The sequence below is a fragment of the Mycteria americana genome, chromosome 1 (assembly GCF_035582795.1).
Source record: "Mycteria americana isolate JAX WOST 10 ecotype Jacksonville Zoo and Gardens chromosome 1, USCA_MyAme_1.0, whole genome shotgun sequence".
In the NCBI taxonomy this organism is placed as follows: domain Eukaryota; kingdom Metazoa; phylum Chordata; class Aves; order Ciconiiformes; family Ciconiidae; genus Mycteria; species Mycteria americana.
Window position 1 is genome coordinate 164,805,264 of NC_134365.1, and position 22,152 is coordinate 164,827,415.

The 22,152-nt window shown below is 38.1% G+C and overlaps 1 protein-coding gene across 4 annotated transcripts in view; it reads left to right on the plus strand.

Annotated features, from left to right (window-relative positions):
• Positions 1–22,152, plus strand: part of ABCC4 (ATP binding cassette subfamily C member 4 (PEL blood group)) — a 156,799-nt gene that overhangs the window by 80,883 nt on the left and 53,764 nt on the right. For 2 of the 4 annotated variants that reach the window (XM_075526808.1, XM_075526797.1), the window contains exon 20: positions 7,778–7,857. In XM_075526808.1, the coding sequence (XP_075382923.1) occupies positions 7,778–7,857 (80 nt within the window). Of the gene's footprint in view, positions 1–7,777; positions 7,858–10,418; positions 10,533–12,305; positions 13,914–22,152 lie in introns of those variants that run through there. The other 2 variants (XM_075526823.1, XM_075526816.1) reach the window with 2 other exon arrangements.

Genomic DNA, 22,152 nt, shown 5'->3' on the forward strand with positions numbered 1-22,152 from the left:
CATTTCGTTAGCAAGTATAATACACACCAAAGTTAAATTCTGTTTTGCAAATTCTGTTACAGTTGAAATTGTAGCCAACTTGGTTAATTGGTAATGATATATGATATGAAAGGCAGTTACAATGCAGAAGGTATTTCAAGATTTCTCATGAAAGCAGTTTGAGAAAGAAGGAAAGTTACACTTTTTTTTTTTCCCCAATCAGTATGTTTTTCTTTGTGTGCTTCTGTTTTTAATGAAGACTTTATATATCCTTTCTGCATTGTATCATAAGTGAGGAGATAGACTTTGGCTGGTGATAACGGATGTTAATACACATGCTCTTCTGAGCACACCCAGGAAAAAAGACAAATCAACTATACCACGTAATTTAGCAAAGGGGAAAGTCAACTTGCATGGAGCATTAACCTATTTTGATTTTCTACAAGCAGGGTAATTCTCATCAGTAGGTCATTAAAGTACTGTGTGTTTCTGGTGGACTGGAAAGCTCAAGAAACAACTGTACAGTTAGGATCAATGTATTCATACTAGGTAATGTAGACGTCTCCATCAGCAGTAAAAATAGAAATTAGTTTCCAAAGATGCCTGTTTTTCATTCTTATCTTCATCATAGTTATCCTTCTTTCTTTAAATCCTACACTTAACAATAAGATCAAACACAGCATTCACGTTTTCTTCTCGTTTCCTAACTGTTTTCCTGTTTGACAGTATTTGTGTAAAAAGTCCTTTTCAAGTAGTAAATTAATTTGGATAGAAGGCATCCCACCTGAATTCATTACATGCTGGCAGTTTAGATAAATGGATATTATGATCTCAGCATATTTTGGCCCAGCACGACTGTGCCCATTTGCAAATGTCTAAGAAAGTGATAATATTCCTGTCAGTTTCAGGCTGCTAAAGAAAAAAAATGGGGTAGAATTTCTTATTTATATTTATAGGATGCCTGTGGGGAAGACAGTAATGCTGTATATGGCAGTTTGTGTGGACATGTGGTGCTAAACATGTATTAAAAAAAGATAACAGACCTATTGACGTTTCTTTGTAGAAATATGGAAGAAAAGCCAGAGTAGATCAGTAATTGACAGCTATGCAGGAGATGCATTTCCAGATTTCTTTCTGAAGAAATATTTCACAAACTTACAATTCCTTTCAAAGTCGGTAATCCATCTTTAATTATTTTGTTGATTTCATAGTTGTATTTTACAAGGTTGATGTAATGTCTGCTTCCTGCCAACATTTGATATGGACAATCCACTTTGTCGCTGCTTTGATGAAATGGAAGGCTGCTTGTACTTCCCCCCCACCACCCCCCCCTTTTTTCGGCGTATGTGTGTGAACTGAGCACGGGTGAAGACTTATCAGTCACTGAATGCCATAGCTTAACAGGAAGATACGTGGGGAGCTGTCGATTTATACCACTGACAGAATGGGAAACGTGTTCAATGTAGTTAAATTGATGGGCGTTTAAAGGTACGCAGTTCTGTGCAGCTATTTCTTTTATTCCTACCTTTGAGTATGCTTTTATTACCACATATAAACTTCTGAGCGTTATTTTACTACCATGTGTACGTTTAAAATGAGTTTGGTTTTATAAGCTGTAATTTGGACTGGTAAAGTACATGATTTCTCTCTTTAGGGTAAGTTAACACCTCGACATAGACAAAAACTGGGGCGTGGTCTGTTGTAGCGCGTCTCCCCGGGACCGAGCGCGGTGATGACACCCCGCCGTGGTGGCCGCCCTCATACAGGTGGTGCCCCGGTGCGTGACGTCAGTGGTGTGTGATGCACGGGGGGCTTCTCCTCCTCGCCGAGTAAAGCAGGTGGCGGTGAAGTGCATGCTTTCGACTGTCTAGCATCGGTCCCTTGAAATTAAAGTTGTCTTAGACTAGAAGAGCATCTCTGTGGCATGACTGCCTTCAAGCAAGTGTGCAGTCCCAGCTGGGGTTGCTTACATTTAGTTATACATGTATGACTAAGTACCTTCCTGAATCCATTCCTAGGGGTACAGGTTGTTTTCGGACAGGTTTCTGTGAGTTTGCAGCGAAGAGTGGGAGATAATAGTGTTCAATTGGTCACTTTTTCTCCATGGAGGCTGGGCAGTGGGGGAGTGTTCCTGGCTTCACTGTTGCAGAGTAGATTTTGAATCTATTTTGATTTTGAATATTTTTTTAATATTTTTGAATATTTTTTGAAGATTTTGAATATTTTTTTCCCCCTGGTAAATGCAGTGTACTTAGTGTACATGAAGATTGGTATTTAGGACAATTGCCATGAAGGAGTTTAGGTTACTATGCAAAGCAGTATTTATTAATAACATTTGTGTGTTGAACTAAAGTGTGATGCAATTAAAATTCCCTGGATTGAAGATTAGCCTGATCTCTGAGGGGAAAAAAATTCCAAGAGCGTGCACCCGTGCACACCCATGCACGCACATGCACACACAAATGGCAAAAGCTTTCTATCCCTGGAAGGACCTTCTCTTAAAACCTTTTTCTTTTCCAAATAGGCAAATCAGTGGACTAGAGAAGTAGGAACAAAGTATTTCTGCAATGTGTGATGAAGCAAGTGGGTATAAAGGCTTTGTAAACTCTTTGCAAGGTATATAAAATCAATCTACCCGTTTTATTCTGTTATACAGAAGTATTTCAGTGAATGCATTGGCCAACAAAGTATACTAGAAATGCCAAATACATTTAGAAATAATGTTCTGCTTCTCTTAGGGTCCTTGATATTTGGAATTTAGTTGCACAACATTGAATGCTGTTGGTGGCATTTGCCTGTTCCAGTGGAGGATCCTAGTTTCTTGTTTAAAAAAAAAAAAAAATCCTTTTCTTTTCTGGTGTTTACATCCTAAGTGTTGATTCAGTTTGGATTATATTTCTTTCATCCTGAAGAATGTATAAACATTTTAAATAGGTGTGGCACGCTGTCAAGTGTTTTCATTATTTGGATGATAGGTTTGAACATCTATTCCAAAGTATCAGCAGGCACCTGCAGAAGCAAAGTGGGTATGTAGCACCTGAACACATTCTGATTCATGCAATTAAAGCAGTTTACAGAGTGAGGAAGAAAAGTATATCACATACTGAGGTTTGATGTCTTTTTCATGGAGAACAAAAGAGGTTTGATTCTTTTCACTTCAAGTTTAGCCTAACTATTGTGTAGTGGAGTAGGTTTAATGAATCATTGTTTAACTTTGATACTGCCAAGTATTTGACCATTAAATAGTCTGAAATGTGTACATAGCACTTTGGTGACAGACCCTTATTTAACTGTGATTAATTGGCATTGAATAGTTATTTAATTACTTCGGAAGAAATCTAACAACAGTGTGTGTTCTGATTGAGTTATTTGATGTAAAAACAAACATAGGACTGTTGAAGAGAGCACGTTCCCTTTTGCAGCTTGCTACTGATGCTGCACACCACATGGAAGCCTGAGAATGGTTAGAACACCAGATACGATTTACAAATTTGGATGCTGTTGTAACATTGGCATACTTAGTTCTTGATTTCTTAAAGACTTTTTTGTTCGTGGTTTCATGAACTTTCCTTTGCCTTACAAGTTTTAGATTTAGTATTTTCTTTTTGCTTTTGAAGCTCAGACTGAAACTCACTGGGATAAGTAAAGGGTGGAAGTATTAAGTGAGCTTGAAAATTTTTGTAAATTGAAAATACTGGACTAGATATAAGAATTATTGTCTCATGGCATGTATCTGTATCACAGAAATGCTCACTTAAGGAATTCGGGTTTTTTGGAAGTATGAAGTATTACGGGAAGATGATGTTGATAGTCTGTAAGTTTGGGAGATATTAGAAGTTTTAGAGAGAAAAATAATTATTTTGGTTTTGTCAAGTTGTGCAGGTCCTGCCCTTCTTGAATAGCAGGTGCAACAGTTCCTTTAATCTGAAGAACCATCCCCAAAAGTTAGGTTTGCAAATGCAGGGAGAAACTGTAGTCATAACTGTAAGCATTTTGAGTCCTGACTCAACATGGCTACTTTAACTTTCATACCTAGAATGTTTTCTCTTGCATGCTTAATAATGCATAAGCAAGCCACTGATTTACTATGCTTCCAGTAAGTGGAAACAGTTGTTTCTTCATACCTTGCGAAATAGACCTCATTTACTTGTAGACATCGTTATAAATGTAGCAATCGCTCTGGATGCAATATCATGATGGCTATGAGGCATTTTGTGGATATTTCCAAAGCATAGCACTTCTGCTTGGAGGTGCATTGCTTTCTCTGGTATATGTGAGGGAACTTGCTTGCTTTAGTGGGTTACCATAGCTTGCTTCTGCGTGGGATGTGCTGAATAAAATGCCAGTTCAGTTATATCCGTATGAACAGGATTTGAAATACTCTCCAGGCCTGTGTTTTCTCTTATACAGTCACTGGGGTAATATCATTGAAAACCAGCAACAACAAAAATAGGACTGAGGCTTGTGGCTTTGTCACTTGCTTTTAGCAGTAGAAAAGCATTAATGCTCACTGGATTAACGTTATGAGGGGGAGATGTGGACCTCTTAGCAAGAAGCAAGGTATTTTCCTAGGCTTAATGACTTCAGGTGTCGTTTTCCAGAATTACTATGTGCAAACACTAAATAGACCATAAATGACTTTTTTCAATAACTTGAAAATTCAGAAGTTCTGCTACTAGAGATTCGCCTGAATGTTTATTTGGGAAGCAGCTGATTCACATCCCCACTGTTTAAATTGCTTTAATTGTATCAGGTGGACTGTAAAAGGTTCCAGTTTTCAAGGTTTGTCTTGTTGATATACCATTTCTTTTGCTCACTCGCATTTTAGTCCATGTCATTTTACAGAATTACTGTATTTACATTTTAAAGAGGATTAGGCAGATTAAAAGATGTTTTCATGTTTTATTGATAACGTCAGATTAATTTCCACTTTCCTAGTGGCAGCTCACAGCTCTGTCAAAACACAGTCTGTAGAAACACTGTTATACTTAACCATTTTATAAGGCGATTGCCAAAAATACAGTTTGGGCAATTAATTAGCAGCTTGATTACCAATGGGAACTGGAGTAGTTGGTGGTTAGTGGATATATGGAAGAGATAGTAAGACCAGAGGACTACCGAAGCCAGCTCAAGTGAGCTAAGTTTTCTTTCATGACTGTGTTCCTCAAAGAACTTCACTGGAAGAGATGTTACTGTGGAGGAAAACATTGCCACAGTTGCTCTTGGTGTGCAGGATGAAGGCAAGTATTCTGCAGCTCTCATTTATATCTATGCCAGCTTATTACCCCCGAAAGTGCCGGAACAGATCTGTATCGTGCTTGCAGCCTAAAGCTCTCCTTGTCGCAACACTGAAACTTTCTCAGAAAATGGCTGGAGATTGTCACAGCCTCCAAACAATTGCCGAAAAAAACCCAAACCCGGACTGAAAATCTGCAGAATTTCTCCTTGAGCAACTTTAATGGGTCATTCTTCAATAGAAATGAGAACTGAACTCCAAGATGCTGTTGGAACTGAAACTAAAATCGCTTTCGACAGCAAGCATTTTGTAATGGCTTCTCTCCTCTAGCCCTTAAGGCTTTGTTCATACCATACAAAATGAGAGTAAGCAGAATGCTTTTCCAGGAACAAGTTTGGATGTGCTCTCCCACTTGTGGGGTAAGGGAGATCGTGAAGGCTTCACTTGATTTCTGGAGGTGCCGGCATTGACCTGACCTGCGCTATGGCCGTGGAAAGTAGCCAGGCTGAGTGACCTTGCTGCCTCCCGGCAGTGTCGCATGGGATGGCCTTTGTGCAGTAGCTTCTTGTATCAGTCTGAAACCATCACAAATAAAACTTACTTTGGGTTAAAAGGCAAAGGGAAATTCTAAGGCTGAATTAAGGTGGGGTTTGCTCGCGATGGGAATAATCCTTTGCCCCTGCATACAGCTTGTCGTCGGTGGGTCTCACAGTGTTTCACAGAGGGGCTCGGCACTGTCACCTTGCCTTGCTCTGCTTTTCTTATTCTGTAAAATAGAGTGAAGTCACCTAGCAGGCAAGTGACAAAGCTGAGAACAGATTGCTGATACCCAGAGCCCAGTCTGTTATGCCATCCTGTTTCCCTCATCCGCCCCTCCTGGACAGGCCACTAAGGAAAGCCCTGTCAGAAGGAAGCATTTAACCTCTTTGAGTGATTTTCTTTTTGCCAGTGAAGTCTTGCTTCATATGAAAATAACCTGGAATGTGATATTTAGGGTTATTAAGAAGTCTTAGCTACAGCACGCATGCAGTATGTGCTAGATCACTCTTCCATAGCCAGTCTCCATGCAAGGAAATAACAGGAAACGGAAACTTTAAAAAAAATTGCCTTGGAGTTCTTTCTGATGTATCTACCCCAGCATGAAGCAAGTGAAAGGGAACATCCCCAGCTGCCATTCCCAGTAGAAACAGAAGAAAGAGATTTTGATGAGTCTTGTGCTGCTATGTACGCTTCCTCTCTGTGTGCAAAGTCTAAAAATAGGATGAATTCTACTGTTGTCTGCCTGAAGTAACTGCCTTTGGTAGTAAAGTACTGCAGAACAAGCTGTTTGCCACCAGTATCTCTCTTTGGAGTCGTGTCCCAGGCCTGAGGACAGGATGTTTTGCGTGTTGCTTGGTATGGAACAGAAATTTCCTTAAAAAAAGAAATCGATGTTATGCAACAAAATTCATAATTCCGAGACAGCCGTGAACAGAGAACTAGAATGATGGTTGCTCCAGAAGTTACTTCAGTATCTCTTATCTCTTAATTACGTCTCCAACGCACTCCATGGAAACTTTAAACTGAACCACTTTCAGTTTAATGAGCTCCTTTGTAAAGAAAAAAAAAAAAAAGTCTTTTGTTGCCAATGCAGTGAATGTGTTTGTACCAGTTAGAAGTAATAATTGAATCAAGATATATGTAGATAAAAAAGCAATGTGAATACATGTACGGGCATTACACACCTTTGAAAAGGCCAGATTCCCATCCTTAGCTTAGTTTCTTTCCTGGTGAGTAGAGATATTGATTAATAGAGAAAGATACTAATCCACTTATGGGTGGCAGCATTGTGAATTTAATTATTAAAGAACTCTTGCTGTAACTGATTTTTTCACTCAAGTAGAACTTTGGAAAATAGAGAAGTGTAAATGCTTCACTGACAGCAGATTAAAAATTGTTTTATTAGCTTTAATAAAGATCAGTATTGTCAAGGTTTTGAATAAGTATAAATGTAAGGCTGCATGAACGCAAATCTAGCTCAAATTTTATTTCAGAAATGCCTGCAGTTTGAATCCACGTATAATGGTGGAGGGATGGGAACAGAAATACTAAAAAGGATCAGTTAGATCAGCTATGATCTATCTGGGACATGCATGCACTAGTGAGTTTCAGTCAAGGATAGGAGCAGATCCTGGCTGATGTTACTTGATGAAACTTGTATTAAGTTGTCTGACCTGTAAACCTTTATCTGCACACGTAAAGCATATAAAGCATGTGTGTTTCACCTGTTAAATTCTATTTAACTACTATCTTCAAAGCCCATTTTAATTTTTTCGTAGCAGTTTAAGTAAAAATTTTATGGGTGAAAGGCATTTGTAAAAAAGTATTCTTCAAAATATATTGCAGTGGTTGTAAAAGAAACCTTCATGGTGGTTTCAAAAAGTATATCACTTTTCATCTTTGGATTCCAGATGTTTCCTTTTTACTGTTACTAAAATGGTAAAATATGGTGTGTTTAAGATATTTTGATCTTTTAAAGAATTATATTTACTTTCTTTTTCTTATCCAACCCTGTTTCTATAGGAAGAATCTTAAATCGTTTCTCCAAAGATATTGGCCACCTGGATGACTTGCTTCCACTGACGTTTTTGGACTTCGTGCAGGTAATTCAGTTGCTACTGTCGGAGGGTTCTGCACGGCATTCTGAATTTAGATTCCTGTATGCTTTGGTGAAGATCAGCTATTTGTCACAGATGTAGCTGAGTTGAATGAAAGTGCTTGTTTGTGAAAGAAAGGTGCGGTTGAAATTTGATGTCAGTAAAAAGCTAACATGAGTAATAACTGGCAGGTAGGAGTGGCTATACACAGCTTGCTATTATGTCAAGATTTCAGTTCATAGTAGCTACATGCTTGGTAAATTGCTCCTGATTTGCCTCCAAGCAATCTGGCAAGCTTATTGCTGTTATAAGAAATATGTCCATAGTAAAGAAACAATCAACTCACATGAAAAGATAGCACAGATTAACCTAATTATGTGTCTACTTCCACAAAGAATCAAATGCTTACCACACCATTTTGGATTAAAATAGGTGTGGCTATTTACAAAGAAAAGATTAGTAGTAATAGGGTGAATATAATAGCCTTAATAGGAACAAGTGAAATAAGTTGCTGCAGCCAAGAAAGATGGACAAAGCACTGAGATTTTGATGATGATGAAAGGATAAAGGATTATATATGACATCAAGGTAATTCTTCTGTTGCAGTTGCTATTAATCCTCCTTGTAAAAATTGCAGAAGGATAAAGGTGCAAAAAAATTGATAGTACTGTATCAAAATAACATGAATCACAGAATGCACAGGATCATGGAGGCTAGAGAAAGAAATGACTTAGTGGATCATCTGGATCCACTCAGTGGATCAGACCTGTCATGCTCAAGTCAGAAATGTTTCTTAAGGTGCTATTGCTAACTTTGCTTTGTCTCTTAGAGATAGCTTATTCATCATCTAAACCTTGTTTTGACTTCTTCAAAAATAAACCAAAGACATTTCGTGTTGAGCAGTTTAATCATGTTGTTAATGCTGAACTCTTCAAAATAGGAAAAAAAAAAATTAGTCCAAGGAGTTAGTAAAAACACTTCTTAAGATAAAGTCTTTTTCCTAGTTTAGTGAAGTTGTTAAAGTTGAGGTTTGTGTTTGTTTTTCAAAGCATTACAGTGCCACATGTTATTTTGGGGAAGAAAGGAAGATGATGTATTTTACCTATCAATTAAGGCAATTGGGGGGTTTTGTGAGTTAGGGAGTTGCTTATAGTGAATATTAAGATTTTGAACTCATGGGGTTTTAAGGCCCTGGCAATTTCTTTCCTGAAAGTGCAATATAAACATCTTTCTATAATATACTACTTGTTTTCTACTGTTTATACAGATTCCAAATTTTCTTCAGTCTCATTAACTGTCTTATTAGACAGAATATCTCACTTTATTTCAGCTCTCTTGGGACAATACATATGTGCCTTTGTTTTTTGGCTGGAAGCTCAGGCTGTCCTGCAATCCTTATCCTCTTCTCTTAGCATAGGATTTACATCCACAAAGTCAAAACCATCTCTTCTGCACAGTGCTCCTTGGCCATTAGACCAAGCAATACAGAGGGATTTGTATTTCCATAGGTTTGTCCCCTTTACAGCAGACTGCACTGTGTATGTTCATACTACATACTGCTCATTGCCAAGAGCATCCTCTGGGTCCTGTGGTCTTGAGATAAAATGATTAACCCTTTTCCTTAGGTCTGTGCATTTACAATAATGTGAGAGTTGTGTTGCAGCCCACTTGCATGGTGTTTTTTATAGCAAGAAACTGCGTGGGTGTTTTGCATGCCCTGGCATGTGGTTTAAAGGCATGTGGGGTTGTCTGAGGATGCAAAATTTGCTGGGAAAATGTTAGAGGAGTCTGCATAAGCAGAGGGAGCCAAAATTGGTGTGGTCTTGTCCATACTTCCTTTTGGGAGCAGACCCTGAAGCAAACTGTCTTGAGAATTATGCTCTCTTTCTTTTCTGAGGGAACCAACTGGTTTGCTCCAAAAGAAAGCCAAGGAAGGAGGTAACCTGTACACTTGGCACATACAGAGGACCGAATCATCTACTGGCAAATTGGAGAACCTAGTTATTTGACCAGTCTGTAGATACTTTAGGAAGTAAATGCTTACCAAACCTTAACTGGTCTGGGATGAAAGAATAAAGGCTGTTGCTCTAGATGTGATTGTTTTCTTCTTTCAAACTCCTACTGTAAACCGCATTTTGTAAACATTTCCTCTCATGTTGATTACTTTGTGCGTTTCTTTTCAATTGGCTATTGACTAATTTGTCAAATTCTGAAGTCTGAATTTTAAGTGAAAAGTTTTCCTTTTCAAAAAAACAAAGTAGATGTTACATGTCCAGTACACTATTAAAATGATACTATGTTTCAAAGCTTGCCTGTTCTATTTGGCATAGGAAAAAGAAAATTTAGGAACTTACTGTTGATTAATAATGTGCTGCTATCCATAAGACAAAAGCACTTCCTTCTTGGCAGGTTTTCTAAAACTTACTATTCTTGATCGGCAGGCTTGTTGGCCTTTTGAAATTCAATAGCAAAGAGATGATATTTATTTCTGAAGAAGCATCGATTTTTACAAAGGATAAGTGTTATCAATTATGATAGAGATCTTTTGTCGCTTGTTTTGTTTGCAGGTGTCTTTTACAAGACTTTCTATAATCCCTTCAGGAAGAAATATTTTCTCCTTTCTAAAAACAGTATTGGCTAAATATAAAAGCTCTGATCCCAGCCATTGTTGTTGATTCTTTGAGAGACATTTCCCAACATTCATTGTTTAAATGGTTGTCAGGAGGAATCAAGTGAAACTTAATAAACAATGCAGTAACTGGTTCATCTTACTTTGTGTGTAGAAGCTTTTCTTGAGCGGATTTGCATTGAAGAAGTGATCCTTTTTCTGAGTTATTGCTAGGATCACTGTGAAGCATTTCACCCTTTTACTATATTGGCAAGCGAGTGTATAGTTTCTGCACAAATAAACACAATGTCATTGGACACCCAGAAACTACAATATGAGCCCATTTGAATACCTATAAATAAATAAATAAATACTTTAAATCTACTACTTTTGAGAATTTCATAATTACACTGAGTACAGATTTGATAATGTTCTTTTTAGAGTCCCTAATGAGATTTATACACTGCACCACAGTCATAATGAGCATGATTAGTCTAGACAGCTATACTGGATGAAAATTAATTCCTTGAACTAAAAGAGTTGAATTTTTTACATCTTCCATTGAGTCAAAGAAGAAGAAACAGTTCTCTTCAAGACAGTGGATAGTTACTGTACACTTATTTGTTAAAGCAAAAATAAAAGGTATGTGGCAAGCACAAAAATGCATTATAGATAGACCTTGTCTATTCTTCTGAAAACCTGGCTAGATTTTGCAAAACTGTTGCTTTGCAATAGCTCCCGAAGTAGCATCTCTCACTATGTTTAAAGTTTCCTGCTGTCCTTTCTTTCTTTGGTTTTAAGTGCCCCAAAACACACAGCACACCTGTCTTTGGAGAGACTGGGGGCAGGAGGGGCAGTCCTCACTAGAAGGAGGCAGTCATTTTTTCTTCTTAAGTTATGAAACTTAACACCATATGAGTTGTGTTAGTGCAATTGACTCTCTTTTTGTAGAAATTACTGCTGTATCCACAAGATTTATAACTGAAAAATAAGTCTCTTTTATGAGAACACGTTTATGGCTATGTTTCACTACATGGCTGTTGAACAGAACTCTGTGCGTAGATGTGAAGTATAGAAACTGAAAAGAAACCAAACATTAAGTTAGGCACTTCAACTGATATATCTTTAATTGTACATTTACAGTCCAGTTCAGAGCTCATTAAAGTAAAAAATAAACTTTACAGTCTACAGTCTAAGCCTGGGCCTTATCTTCTGTGATGCATTCTGGCTGGGCATAAGGTTCCACACCAGCTCTCCTGAAAAATAAAATAAAAAGCAATTCTATGTTCACTATGACACTCGTTATTTCTACTAAATACAGCACTAAATATGTTTGTAAAATCAAGTAGGAATTAATGTTTGTAGGTTGATTCAGATAGTCAAAAAGCTGAATGAACTTGTTTAGTGAAGATGGTGGTTTTTTTTTTTTTTGTGAGCTTGCATATTTTTAATCACTTGCCTTCGTACTGTTAGCTCCCTGAGCCTCAGTTCTCCCTTTCTTTTTCCTATCCTGAATTACGTATCTTTGGCAGGTGTTTTCCAACTAAGTTACAATCTCCTCAGGTAAGGGACTACTTGTGTGAAGGCCATTAGAGTGCTTTAAAACTTTCTAAGGGGATTTAAACATCTACTTCATTTAGATATATATGCTTTATTTATGTATTTGTTAGTTTAATCGGAGGGCAGGCCTGACAGCAGCCTCAAAGAGCTATCCAAACGGAAATAATTGCAGAAATGCTTTCTTTAGTTGGTACGAACTTGATCATCCTATAAATGCGTCCAAAGGGACTTAAGGAAGTCAAATGCTGTTTAAGATGACTGGGATTTTGTTACTTAATTTTCTTAGGCTCCTCTGAAAATACTAGCTGATTTACTCAGTGTTGTGTTGTTCCTCCTCCTGCTTTAAGCTCTGTGGGAGTACAGAGTTCTGTTGATGTGAACTTCACTGGTAGGCGTAGGGCTTGTAGTTTAAAATGTTGTGGTTAAAATGCATAGTAATGTCTAACTCAATGCAGCACTAATAAAACACACTATACTAACTTGGGAAAAGGTTAGCCAGGGAAGAGAATAAAAGAATTTAATGATGAAGTATTAGGAATTAAGAATCCAATATATTTAATAGTATTTTATGCACATTAGGCCAGGTATTCTTAAGTGGACAGTATTTTGGATGCTATATTTTTGAGAGCTCATCAAAGGCTTGGTTTTAGTGCCAGAATCTCGCTTAGACTTGAGATAGATCTGCAGAGGCTTAACAACTTTAAACTGTGGTCTTAGGTGATGCAGGATGCATACCCAAACTGATAAACTACTGGTTGAAAATTGTATCTATAAACTGATTGAATACATAGGATGGTGAAATATATTTCAGACTTTTGGTTTGTTTTGTTAATTATCGTGATGCATTTTAGAGGGTAGTTTTCTTCCTGTAGTTTCTTGCCCTTTTAATTCTTCAGTGATCTCATTACCTGTTAACAGAGTTGATTTTCAGCTTTAGTTTCTAGTGAATTAGAGTAACTTAATGTGATGGCCCTTTCATTTTGATTTCTTCCCCTGTGTTGGATTGGGGGGAAAAAAAGCATGATCTGTTTTGTTTCTGAAGAACACTGTGAACATGTGAACTATCGGCAGCTGCCCTTTGGAAAAGGGCAGTGATTTATTGAGGAAAACTGAATTGCAAAACCTTTTTCCTCCCCAAAATCAACAGCTTCACTGAGTTTAAATAACTGACTTTTCATATCCTTTCATCACACACAAAGACCTAATCCTGAGACTACTTGAGCCACCAATGTAGGCTGTGGCTGAGACCACCACTGAATGTGCCATTCCCTTCTCACCACACACAAAACACATTGACTGCAGCTTTATGAAGTGAAAATGCTGAAGAAAAGGAAAATGTGAAGGAGGTGTCCACAGTCATTTCTTTAAAAAAAAAAAAAAAGGAAAGAAAAAAAAAAGCTGCTGCATCTGGATATTAGGAACAAAAAGTGCCTCAGACTGGAATAATAGCTTGGGTCACTTGCTTTCGTATGTGCACAAGAGTGGAACTGCCGTTCCTTGTTTCAGTACCACTGACCCCTGCATTTTATTGTGTGAAGATGTCAGGGAAAGTGTGTAGAAGGAATTCCAGGATCTTTTAGTTTAACAATGACGTTGTTATTTTGTGCTTTCTGTGAGAGGTGGGGTTCTGGGGGGTTTGTTGTTTTTTCCAGTTTATCCAGGTTTTGTATGTATGCATGTTTGAGTTTTAAGAGATACTTTTATTCATTAAAGAATAGTTCTTTCTGTGTGTTTGCATATGTGCATTTAAAATACGACCATAAATATGTTGTGATGAAGTAAGTAGTGGTGGGTTCTATTTTAAATGTCACCATATTCTCTTTAGCCTGGTACGTAGAGCAGACCCGTATCTTGGAGACACCTTTTGGTTTCCCTTCTGCTGAATCCTGGTAATTTTGCTTGATGGTTAGATCACGAGATTCTGCAGCTGTGCTGAGGTTTAAATGAAAAATAAATACATTAAAAATAACCAGTTGCCTGGTGGCACTTGACTAGTGAAATCTCACTGAATTTTCTCTGTGGAACTGCTGTTGTAACTGCATGTTCCCAAGATGCATACTACAGTGCCTCTTGCTAGTGCATAATGAAAGACCAATTAAAACTTAAAGAAAAATAATAGGGGTATATATTTTTTTCATTGGTTACTTTTGAGCTCTAATTTCAGAAAAGGTTACAATGATCATTATGATAAAAACCCTAAATATTGGTATAGTCATTTGATATTCGTATGTGCTTTCAGTTTTGCTTTTTTTTTTTTTTTAAATACAAAGGGGTTATACACTGTGTTGTTAAAAACAAAAAAAACACCAAACAAAAAAGTGTCCATCCTGCCTGCCTGGTCATCATCACCACCACCACCCCCACCACCACCACCCCCCCCCAAAAAAAAAAAAAAAAAAAGGAGAGGTGGGAGGTTGAGGAGGAGGAGGAGGCGGCTTGGGTTGCACTTGCGTCTCCAAGACCAACATGCAGGAGCTGTGAGTTTAGCACAGACACTTGTCTAAATAATGCAGTTCTTTATTGACCTTTCATTCCTCTGCCCTTGAATGCCTTGATTGTTAAATCCCAGTAGCCAATTAGTCTTCTTGATCGTGACCAGCAGTGGAGATAATCTATGCCAAAGCTATTGCTGGTCTTTACTCTGTACCTGTCATCACATTCCTCTGAATGTAAGGATGAGTGTCTTGCATCATACGGACTGCGTATTTACTCAGATTGATGGTATGTGTACAGGATAAAACGTGTAAAGTCTGGAGTCACTGCTAATAGGTGGATTCCTGTTTATACAGGGACCTCGGTTTTCTAGGGAAGGCTAAAGGTCTGTTCTCACTATAGCGGTCATATGTAATCCAGCCCAATCCTTTCCCTCACCCCATTTTTTTTTCCTATTTACGCTAGTGTGTAGAATTTTTATAAGAATAGGTATGTGTATCATTCTCCACATTTCAGTGTCAAGGCAACAGATATCACTGCAGTAACAAAACTAATTTGTGTGGGAACATAATGTGACTTTTTTAATATTTTAGGGTTTGCATTTACTTAGTATTAATAAGATTTGAAGATGTAACCCCTTATCTAACACAGGCAAGAAAATAAAAGTATACTGAAAAAATGTGATTTCATTACCTTTTTGTCATCTTGCTTCCTTGTGTTTCCTTTACCACTTTTCTGCTTTTCTTGTTTTTCTTAACTCTTTCCCTTTTAGTTTTTATACTTCTCCATTTATATGGTAAATGTAGGTAATACTTTTGTTACTGGGCTGTTCCTTCCATTTTCTCAATGAAATGTGGAATACTGGTGTTTTGAATATAGTACTTGGGAAAATAAAGCTAGCTTTCACTTAGTGGAATCCTACCTTCTCTATTTCTTTTTCTAGAGCACATGAGCATTGGGAGATGCAGTCTTCCTCTTCATTCCTCTAACATTTTGAACAGATTGTGGCTTAGTGGTAGGAAGGCAAAAATGTAGTTGTTCTTGTAGTATTTTGGTATGTTAGACTGAAACTTGTAAATACAAAATTTCAGTCAGGTTTAAATCAGCTCTTCTCCAAATTGGCTTCTCTCTTTTCTTTATCAGATTACTCTCAATATATTTTCAGCTACTAGAGAGCAGGATAGTTGCATGCAAGTCCAGTGATGTGCCCCCGTTCTGTGTGGGTTTGAAATTTCCCCCCTTTTGGTTAAGGTGGAATTTGTAAAAGTTCCAGAGAGAGATTCCGTTTGTCTGGGGCTCTTTATATCTGTTGGAAGGTATTTTCTTGTTTGCTTTTCTTACTGTGAAAGAGGGCAAACAAATACTCCGATGTAAGTGAACTTACGTTCTACAGTTTCCTCCTCTTCTTTTTGGTCCATCTTTCTATATATACTACTTCTGCTTTTGGTGCCAAAGTGGGAATTTTTATTATTTATAGGTATTTACCTGACTTTTTAAGCATTATTGCAACCTTTCACATCTGTAGCTCAAACTGATGATTATTTTTAAGACTTCTGAAGATCATTAACATTTCTAACACTTCACAGGAGCTAGAAATCTTTTAATTCTGCTGTCAGTCATAGAGTGTAACAATCCTGTTCCAAATGGCGATAAGTACAAATCTTCTACATTGCCTTAAACTAGTGATACACTATAGATAGGACAATGTGTGCTTACAAACAAATTAGGATTTCACTGTTCGGCAAAAGGACTGGAGATTTCACTTTTGATTCAAGAAGGAAGGAGAAACTCGGAGGTAATTTGAATTACTAAGCCATATAGCTGGCGTGTGTGTGTTAAATCATTATGCAAGCATTATGCCCAAAACAAACATGTGGGACAAGGAATTATCTTTAGCAAAAAAAGACTGCATCTCATAGAAATGTGCTGCCAGGGTTATGTGTGCATCTCGTGCAGAACGTAAGAACTTTTTCCTTGCTGAACCAATACTGGCTGCCTGGTGAACTCTGCAGCTGGTTTGAAAACTCCAGACGAGTTTGTTCTTCAAAAGGTAGAGGCTGCAGTGTGGGCGGTTTTATACAGCAAAAGGTGAGAGTTCAGCTGGGAACCGAATGTCACATGTCTTTGGGAAGCTTATACCTCTTTGTGTTACATCGACATTACAGGATAGTTTTGTATCATTTAAAAAAATTGATTCATTTGCATTGCAGTCTTGAAATAGTAAAAACTTGTGTGTTAAGAAAGGCTCTTTCAAGGGCTCAATAATAGCTATTCCTGCACTGTGGAAGAATGGGATGCTGAGTGATTGGATTTTCTTCCACAATCACGTCCCTTAATCTTTTTTTCTTTCTGTTTTTCTTATTGGGTTTTGAAATCAATCCAATGTTTAAATAAGCAGAGCACTCTTACTATGGAAGTCACTCATATGCTAAAATAATGGTTCTAGATCTTCCCTTTTAAAACTGAAAATGTGCAGGCTTTGGTACCTCATTCAGTTGTCAATCCTTCTGTTAAACATAGCGTAATACTGAGAAAATAACATAATACTGAGAAAAATTATTTTTCATTTTTCTCACTGATAGAAAGTCTGGATTTGGGGGTCAGACCTGGTATAAGTTAGTTACTTTGGTAAGTGTGTCTTTGTTGATGGTTTGTGATAAATAAGCTTCTGAAAAGTCTTCCTGATGGTCTTGGAGCATATTTGTAACAAATTATGAATGAGCATGTGCTTACCACAGTAAATAATGTTTGTTCTCTGCCAAGGAAGCTTCTTTTTACTTCTTTAGGTACCACTGGGTTCTGTACCTGCAGAGAATGGCTGAACTGGGTGAAACCTGATGGTGGTGGTGAGAGGCTGGTGCTGATTAGTTAAAATACAGTTGCTGAAAGCATCAGGCCACTGTTTAAGCTTCCTGGAGCTGAGTGATCACTGAGCAGAATGTAGTACTGAAGAATTATGAGTCAAGAGTTTATTTTGAATAGGAAAGTAGTATTTTATAGCCCTAGCAGAGTGGCAAAGCTCTGGGGAAGTTAGGAAAAAACCCAGAGACAGGCTAAAAAGCATTTTTTGCATATCTGCTATGAAAGAGTGTGACCAAAATAGAACAAAAGGTAGTTTTATTTCTTAGGATAGCTGATGCTGTATTCCTTAATATTTTTCGTAGTTTTCATTTAACTGGGGCAGAGGGGCTGCTGTGGAACTTACAGAAATACAAGTAGTACTTCATTCCACCTAAAAATAAATATATGAATAGTGTATTTTAAATAGCAAGAACAAACAGTAAAATGCTTAAAAGCTTGTAATTGCTGTAAGGCTGAAGAGCTGCGTTACTGAAGAACTGATACTCTTTTTAACAGAAGAGCCCACAGTTCAAATGTAGCACAAAGCTTTTAAAGTTGCTGAAAGACCTAGAATTGACTTCTGGCAAAACAGTTAGACTTGGCTGAGCAGAAAAGGTCATGCAGTTGAAAATGAGGTATTCCTGGGGAGGGTGCGGGGCTGCTCTGGCATTATGGCCATGAGGGACAAGAGGCCTGAGGCAGGAAAGTCCTCATAGCTTGAAGACAGAGTTTGCAAAACTGCAACATATGGGGCAGCCAGCATCTGTGGTAAGCAAAATTTTGCCAGACGTTTGGAAGAACTGGGAAAAATGTGCACAGCATGGATGAAAAGGTTATGATAACATCATCATTAGCTCAGAGGAATTCTTCACAGGAACAGTGGACAGTATTTTAGCAAATAAGTTAATGGACTAGACCATAAGAACACTAAATAATGTCATGCAGGGTCACAGCAGCGGTCCGTCTAGGCCAGTGGTCTTTCTCCAGCAGTAGCAGTAGGAGATGCTATTTGGGGAGAGCATGAGAACCTGGCTGCTTTCTGTGGTCCACGCCCTGTTTAATACCCCAGCATTCACAGTTGTATACTGGGGGTGTCAAAAGGCCTATCGCTTCCCAGTCTTTTTACTATCTATTTTTTACATCACTTTGTATCAGCTTGTAAGATCTGTCTCCTGCAATCTAATAGCTTGCAAGCAGTGAGATATTGGTTTTTTATTTTGTTCTCTGTATATGTGCCCCTTCTATGGAAAGAAAGCAATAATTATCACTGAAAGAAAAACTGCTTTTAGAAGGGTTATAAGTGGGATAAGACTGAGGACAAATATTGGTGAATCAGCCTCTGCTGATGAAGTGCTAAATGTATGAGCAAAGAAAAAGTAGGAATACACCATTTGTAGTAGTACTAAAGAGAAAAGTACCCATTGTTGAATCAAATGGTTTGATTTCATGAGGGTCTGTGCTCGGTGGGACTGTCTTGGGCTTATATAGCTGGGGAAAAGTTTTGGAAATGGCTTCTAAGAGGTAGGAGGGGAGCAAAAATTGACAAGCCATTCTTTATTTTCCTTTAAAAATATCAGTTATTTGGCAGCAGAGACTGATAGAGGAGATATAAAAATGCATTGCTCTGGGAATCTTGAAGCAAGTAGAACAGCCAACAAAGTGACCGCACTTGCGATGGTGGGGTGTATTGGAGTCACAAAACCCCTAAATTAATATAATGGGGATGCTTTCCGCTACCTGAGAAGAAGAGTAACTCTGGGAGGGTTGGGTGGTGCCAGACATTTTTCTGTATTGTTTCAGGCAGGTTCTGGCAAGAGCTGTTGAGAAAACAAAGCATGTGTGTGTGCATGTTCTACACTCTCTGATTAATGCTGTTTCCTCAAGCTACCATGTAAAATTGTGCTTGGCATCTGAGGTGTTCCACAGGAAGATATAACATATTTGTCATGCTACAAAGAGCACTGTAGTTTATGTGAATAGTTTTTGTGTGTATGCCTTTTTTTCCTTGGGAAAAGAACAGTGTAAGAATATAGCCAGGGACTTGTGTGTGCCTTTTTTTCCTTGGGAAGAGAACAGTGTAAGAATATAGCCAGGGACTGCAGACATTTACAGGAGAAGACGACAAACTTAACACTGCTGAACAACAAAACATAGTAACTTTTTATATCATTTTTATAGGGAGGTCAGAGTAAACTTATAACTAACTCTGTATAACTTCAAGAAGAGGACCTCTCACTTTTATATAGATCTTCATTGCCAAGTTGTGCCTTGCTGCCCAAATCACTGAGAACACTTTTGTGCAGAAGTGCCTAGTGCGCAGAAGGTGCAATAGAAGAAAAGCATTTGAGACAATCAAATTAAAGGTCCTCCTCAAGTTTTTACTGCTTATAAATAGAAAAATATATTGTCCACAGACATTTACAAGAATACATGTTGGCACTGTCCTTTTTTGTGTGATAGTATTGGTTTCCATGTACAGTGGGTATGAACAGGAGCTGCATGTAGAGATGCATAAGTACAGGCCATAGCTTTGGCTCTGATAAAAGCTTGTTTTTTCACGGAAAACCTGTATTAGCTGGAAGTAACTTATTACCATGGCCAAAGGGCCCTGGCAACTAACTTCTTACATGAGTGAAGATGATTTATTATCAGAAGGAAAATAACCTCTATATGATGTAGGAATGTAATGCAGAGTTTTAAAGGATGAGTATTTTGAGTGTCTGGCGGAATCACAGAATCCAGAGCCTGATTATGCATCTGTTTCTAAAGCATCAATATTTGGAAGTCTCAGACAACATATGGACTGTGGTTTTTGAGAACTGCTATTGGGATCAAGACCTGCATAAGATAATTAAGCCTGTTGGCCCAGGGTGCTCAGAAAACCTATTTCTAGCCCTTGTTGTAGGGTAAGAGATTATTGATGATAGGATGCTGTTTAAATACAACAGAATGGTGGCAGTGCCAATGTATTAAAGGAAACACCCTTTTTATTATAAGGTCACTTGTTAAAGAACAATTGGACACAGTTTGCCATGATCTCAAACAAATATTACGGCTTCTCACTTAATGGCAAAATGCATGCCAAGTGAAATGAAAGAGCATGTTGGTGGCACAGAAAACATTTGCCCTGAGGAGCTAAGTATATGCTTGTTCACTTGGAAAAACAATGATCCAGAAAGACTATCTTACAGAGACAAGAGCAAATAGAAGGTACTAGCATTAAGGATGTGATTGGGAATTTTGAATACATTTCTGTGGTATATCTGACAGATGTATTCAGCCCATTTGCAGTGACATATGGATTTAGTTAGGTAACCTCTTGTCGACTAATTGCAAATAGCAGGATTCAGAGGAGGAGAGGGTGTCTTGCAGAAGATAAGAGGAGCTTGCTGTTTTTGAAGCTTTTAGAGCTGGCAGTATTTAGTTCCTACCTTTTTCTTCCACTCAGTTTATCTGAAATTACAATTTTCATTTCTTTCCCTAGCTGTGCCTTTTTTTCCCCTTTCAATGCATTGGTTGTCTTGTCTTTATATTCCAAATTTTCTCATGGATGAACATTTTCCTAAAGCTGAATTAACACTGACTGAGAGCTGTCATTCCTGTCAAAGATTGCTGTCACTGGTTGCTTCAGAAAAGGACGACATCTGAGATGTCTTTTAAATATTGGAGTTATGTGCAACACTTTTTCTCCTGTACTTATAAGTCTTCATTGCTTTTTCTCTCAAGACAAATCTGTTCCTGACAGTTTGATGCAAGCAATAGTATAAATAGCCATATGTACTTTTTTTAACCAGTTCTGAAAGAAAACCCATAAATTTTATTAAAAAGGTAGTTTAAAGACAAGACTACACGCCTCAACTTGGCCACTTTAAGTGAGTAAAACAAAGTAGAGCTGTTTAGGTACTAGGATTACGGCACAAAGGTAACGGGTTTCTATTTGAATGCTTCCTGGGTGTTTTTTTTGTAATAAAGGAGAAAAAAACACAAAAACTCAGCGATGTGGTTCGATATGTTGCTCTGGATGCAGCTGGCTCGAGTAAAATGTTTATCACTCTGATCTGCTCATTGCAATGTCTTCTCCCCAGGGAAGCTTGTCCTTCGGTGTGCCAGTGTAACCAGCGCCTGTGCAGTTGTGCTTTGGACTGACTGTCCTGCAGCTCTGTTAAACAGTCTGGTTTGAAAAAGCATGTTGGGAAAAAAAAAAAGCGTTCAAGGAAAAAGAAAATGTCAGAACTGGATTAGGGATTGATTGTGCGTGCAGTTATTTGGCAGAACCAACGAGGAAATAATTTTAGTCGGGGAGGCGAGGAGGAGGAAGGGTGATGCCAAGCAAGTACGAACAGAGTGGGGTTTTGTAGTTTCTTGACCTGGCTTTACTTCAGAGAGCACAGCCTGACTGAGGGTGCTCTAAGTTAATGCAGTTAAGGTTGCAAACTTGAAATCCAGGATATGCAGGATATGTACTGTTGCTATTATTAAATTAGTATGGCTTCATGGCAGTGTCCATGGGCTAATATAATCCTTGAGAGTGCATATTGGGGTCCAGGGAGTCGGAGTCTGGGGGTGAGGTGTGTTTGACTTCTGCTTAAATGTTGGTAAAACCGGTCCTGAAACACCACAGTTCTTGGGTGGGCTTTGACTGCAGATTCGGTCATCGAAATTTAGGTATCTGCTTCTTGGGCTTTAGATGCTTACTTTGCTGTAGTCAGAGGGCATCTAGTCAGTACAGTTAGTGGACTCCCAAGAAATATTCAACCATAGGGTAACTAAGTATCCACTTAAAGGTTAGCTGAATGACTTTCTAAACTCAGCCAAACAGGACAGGAGCTTCGCTATGTAGGTCACGTGTAGACTCCCAC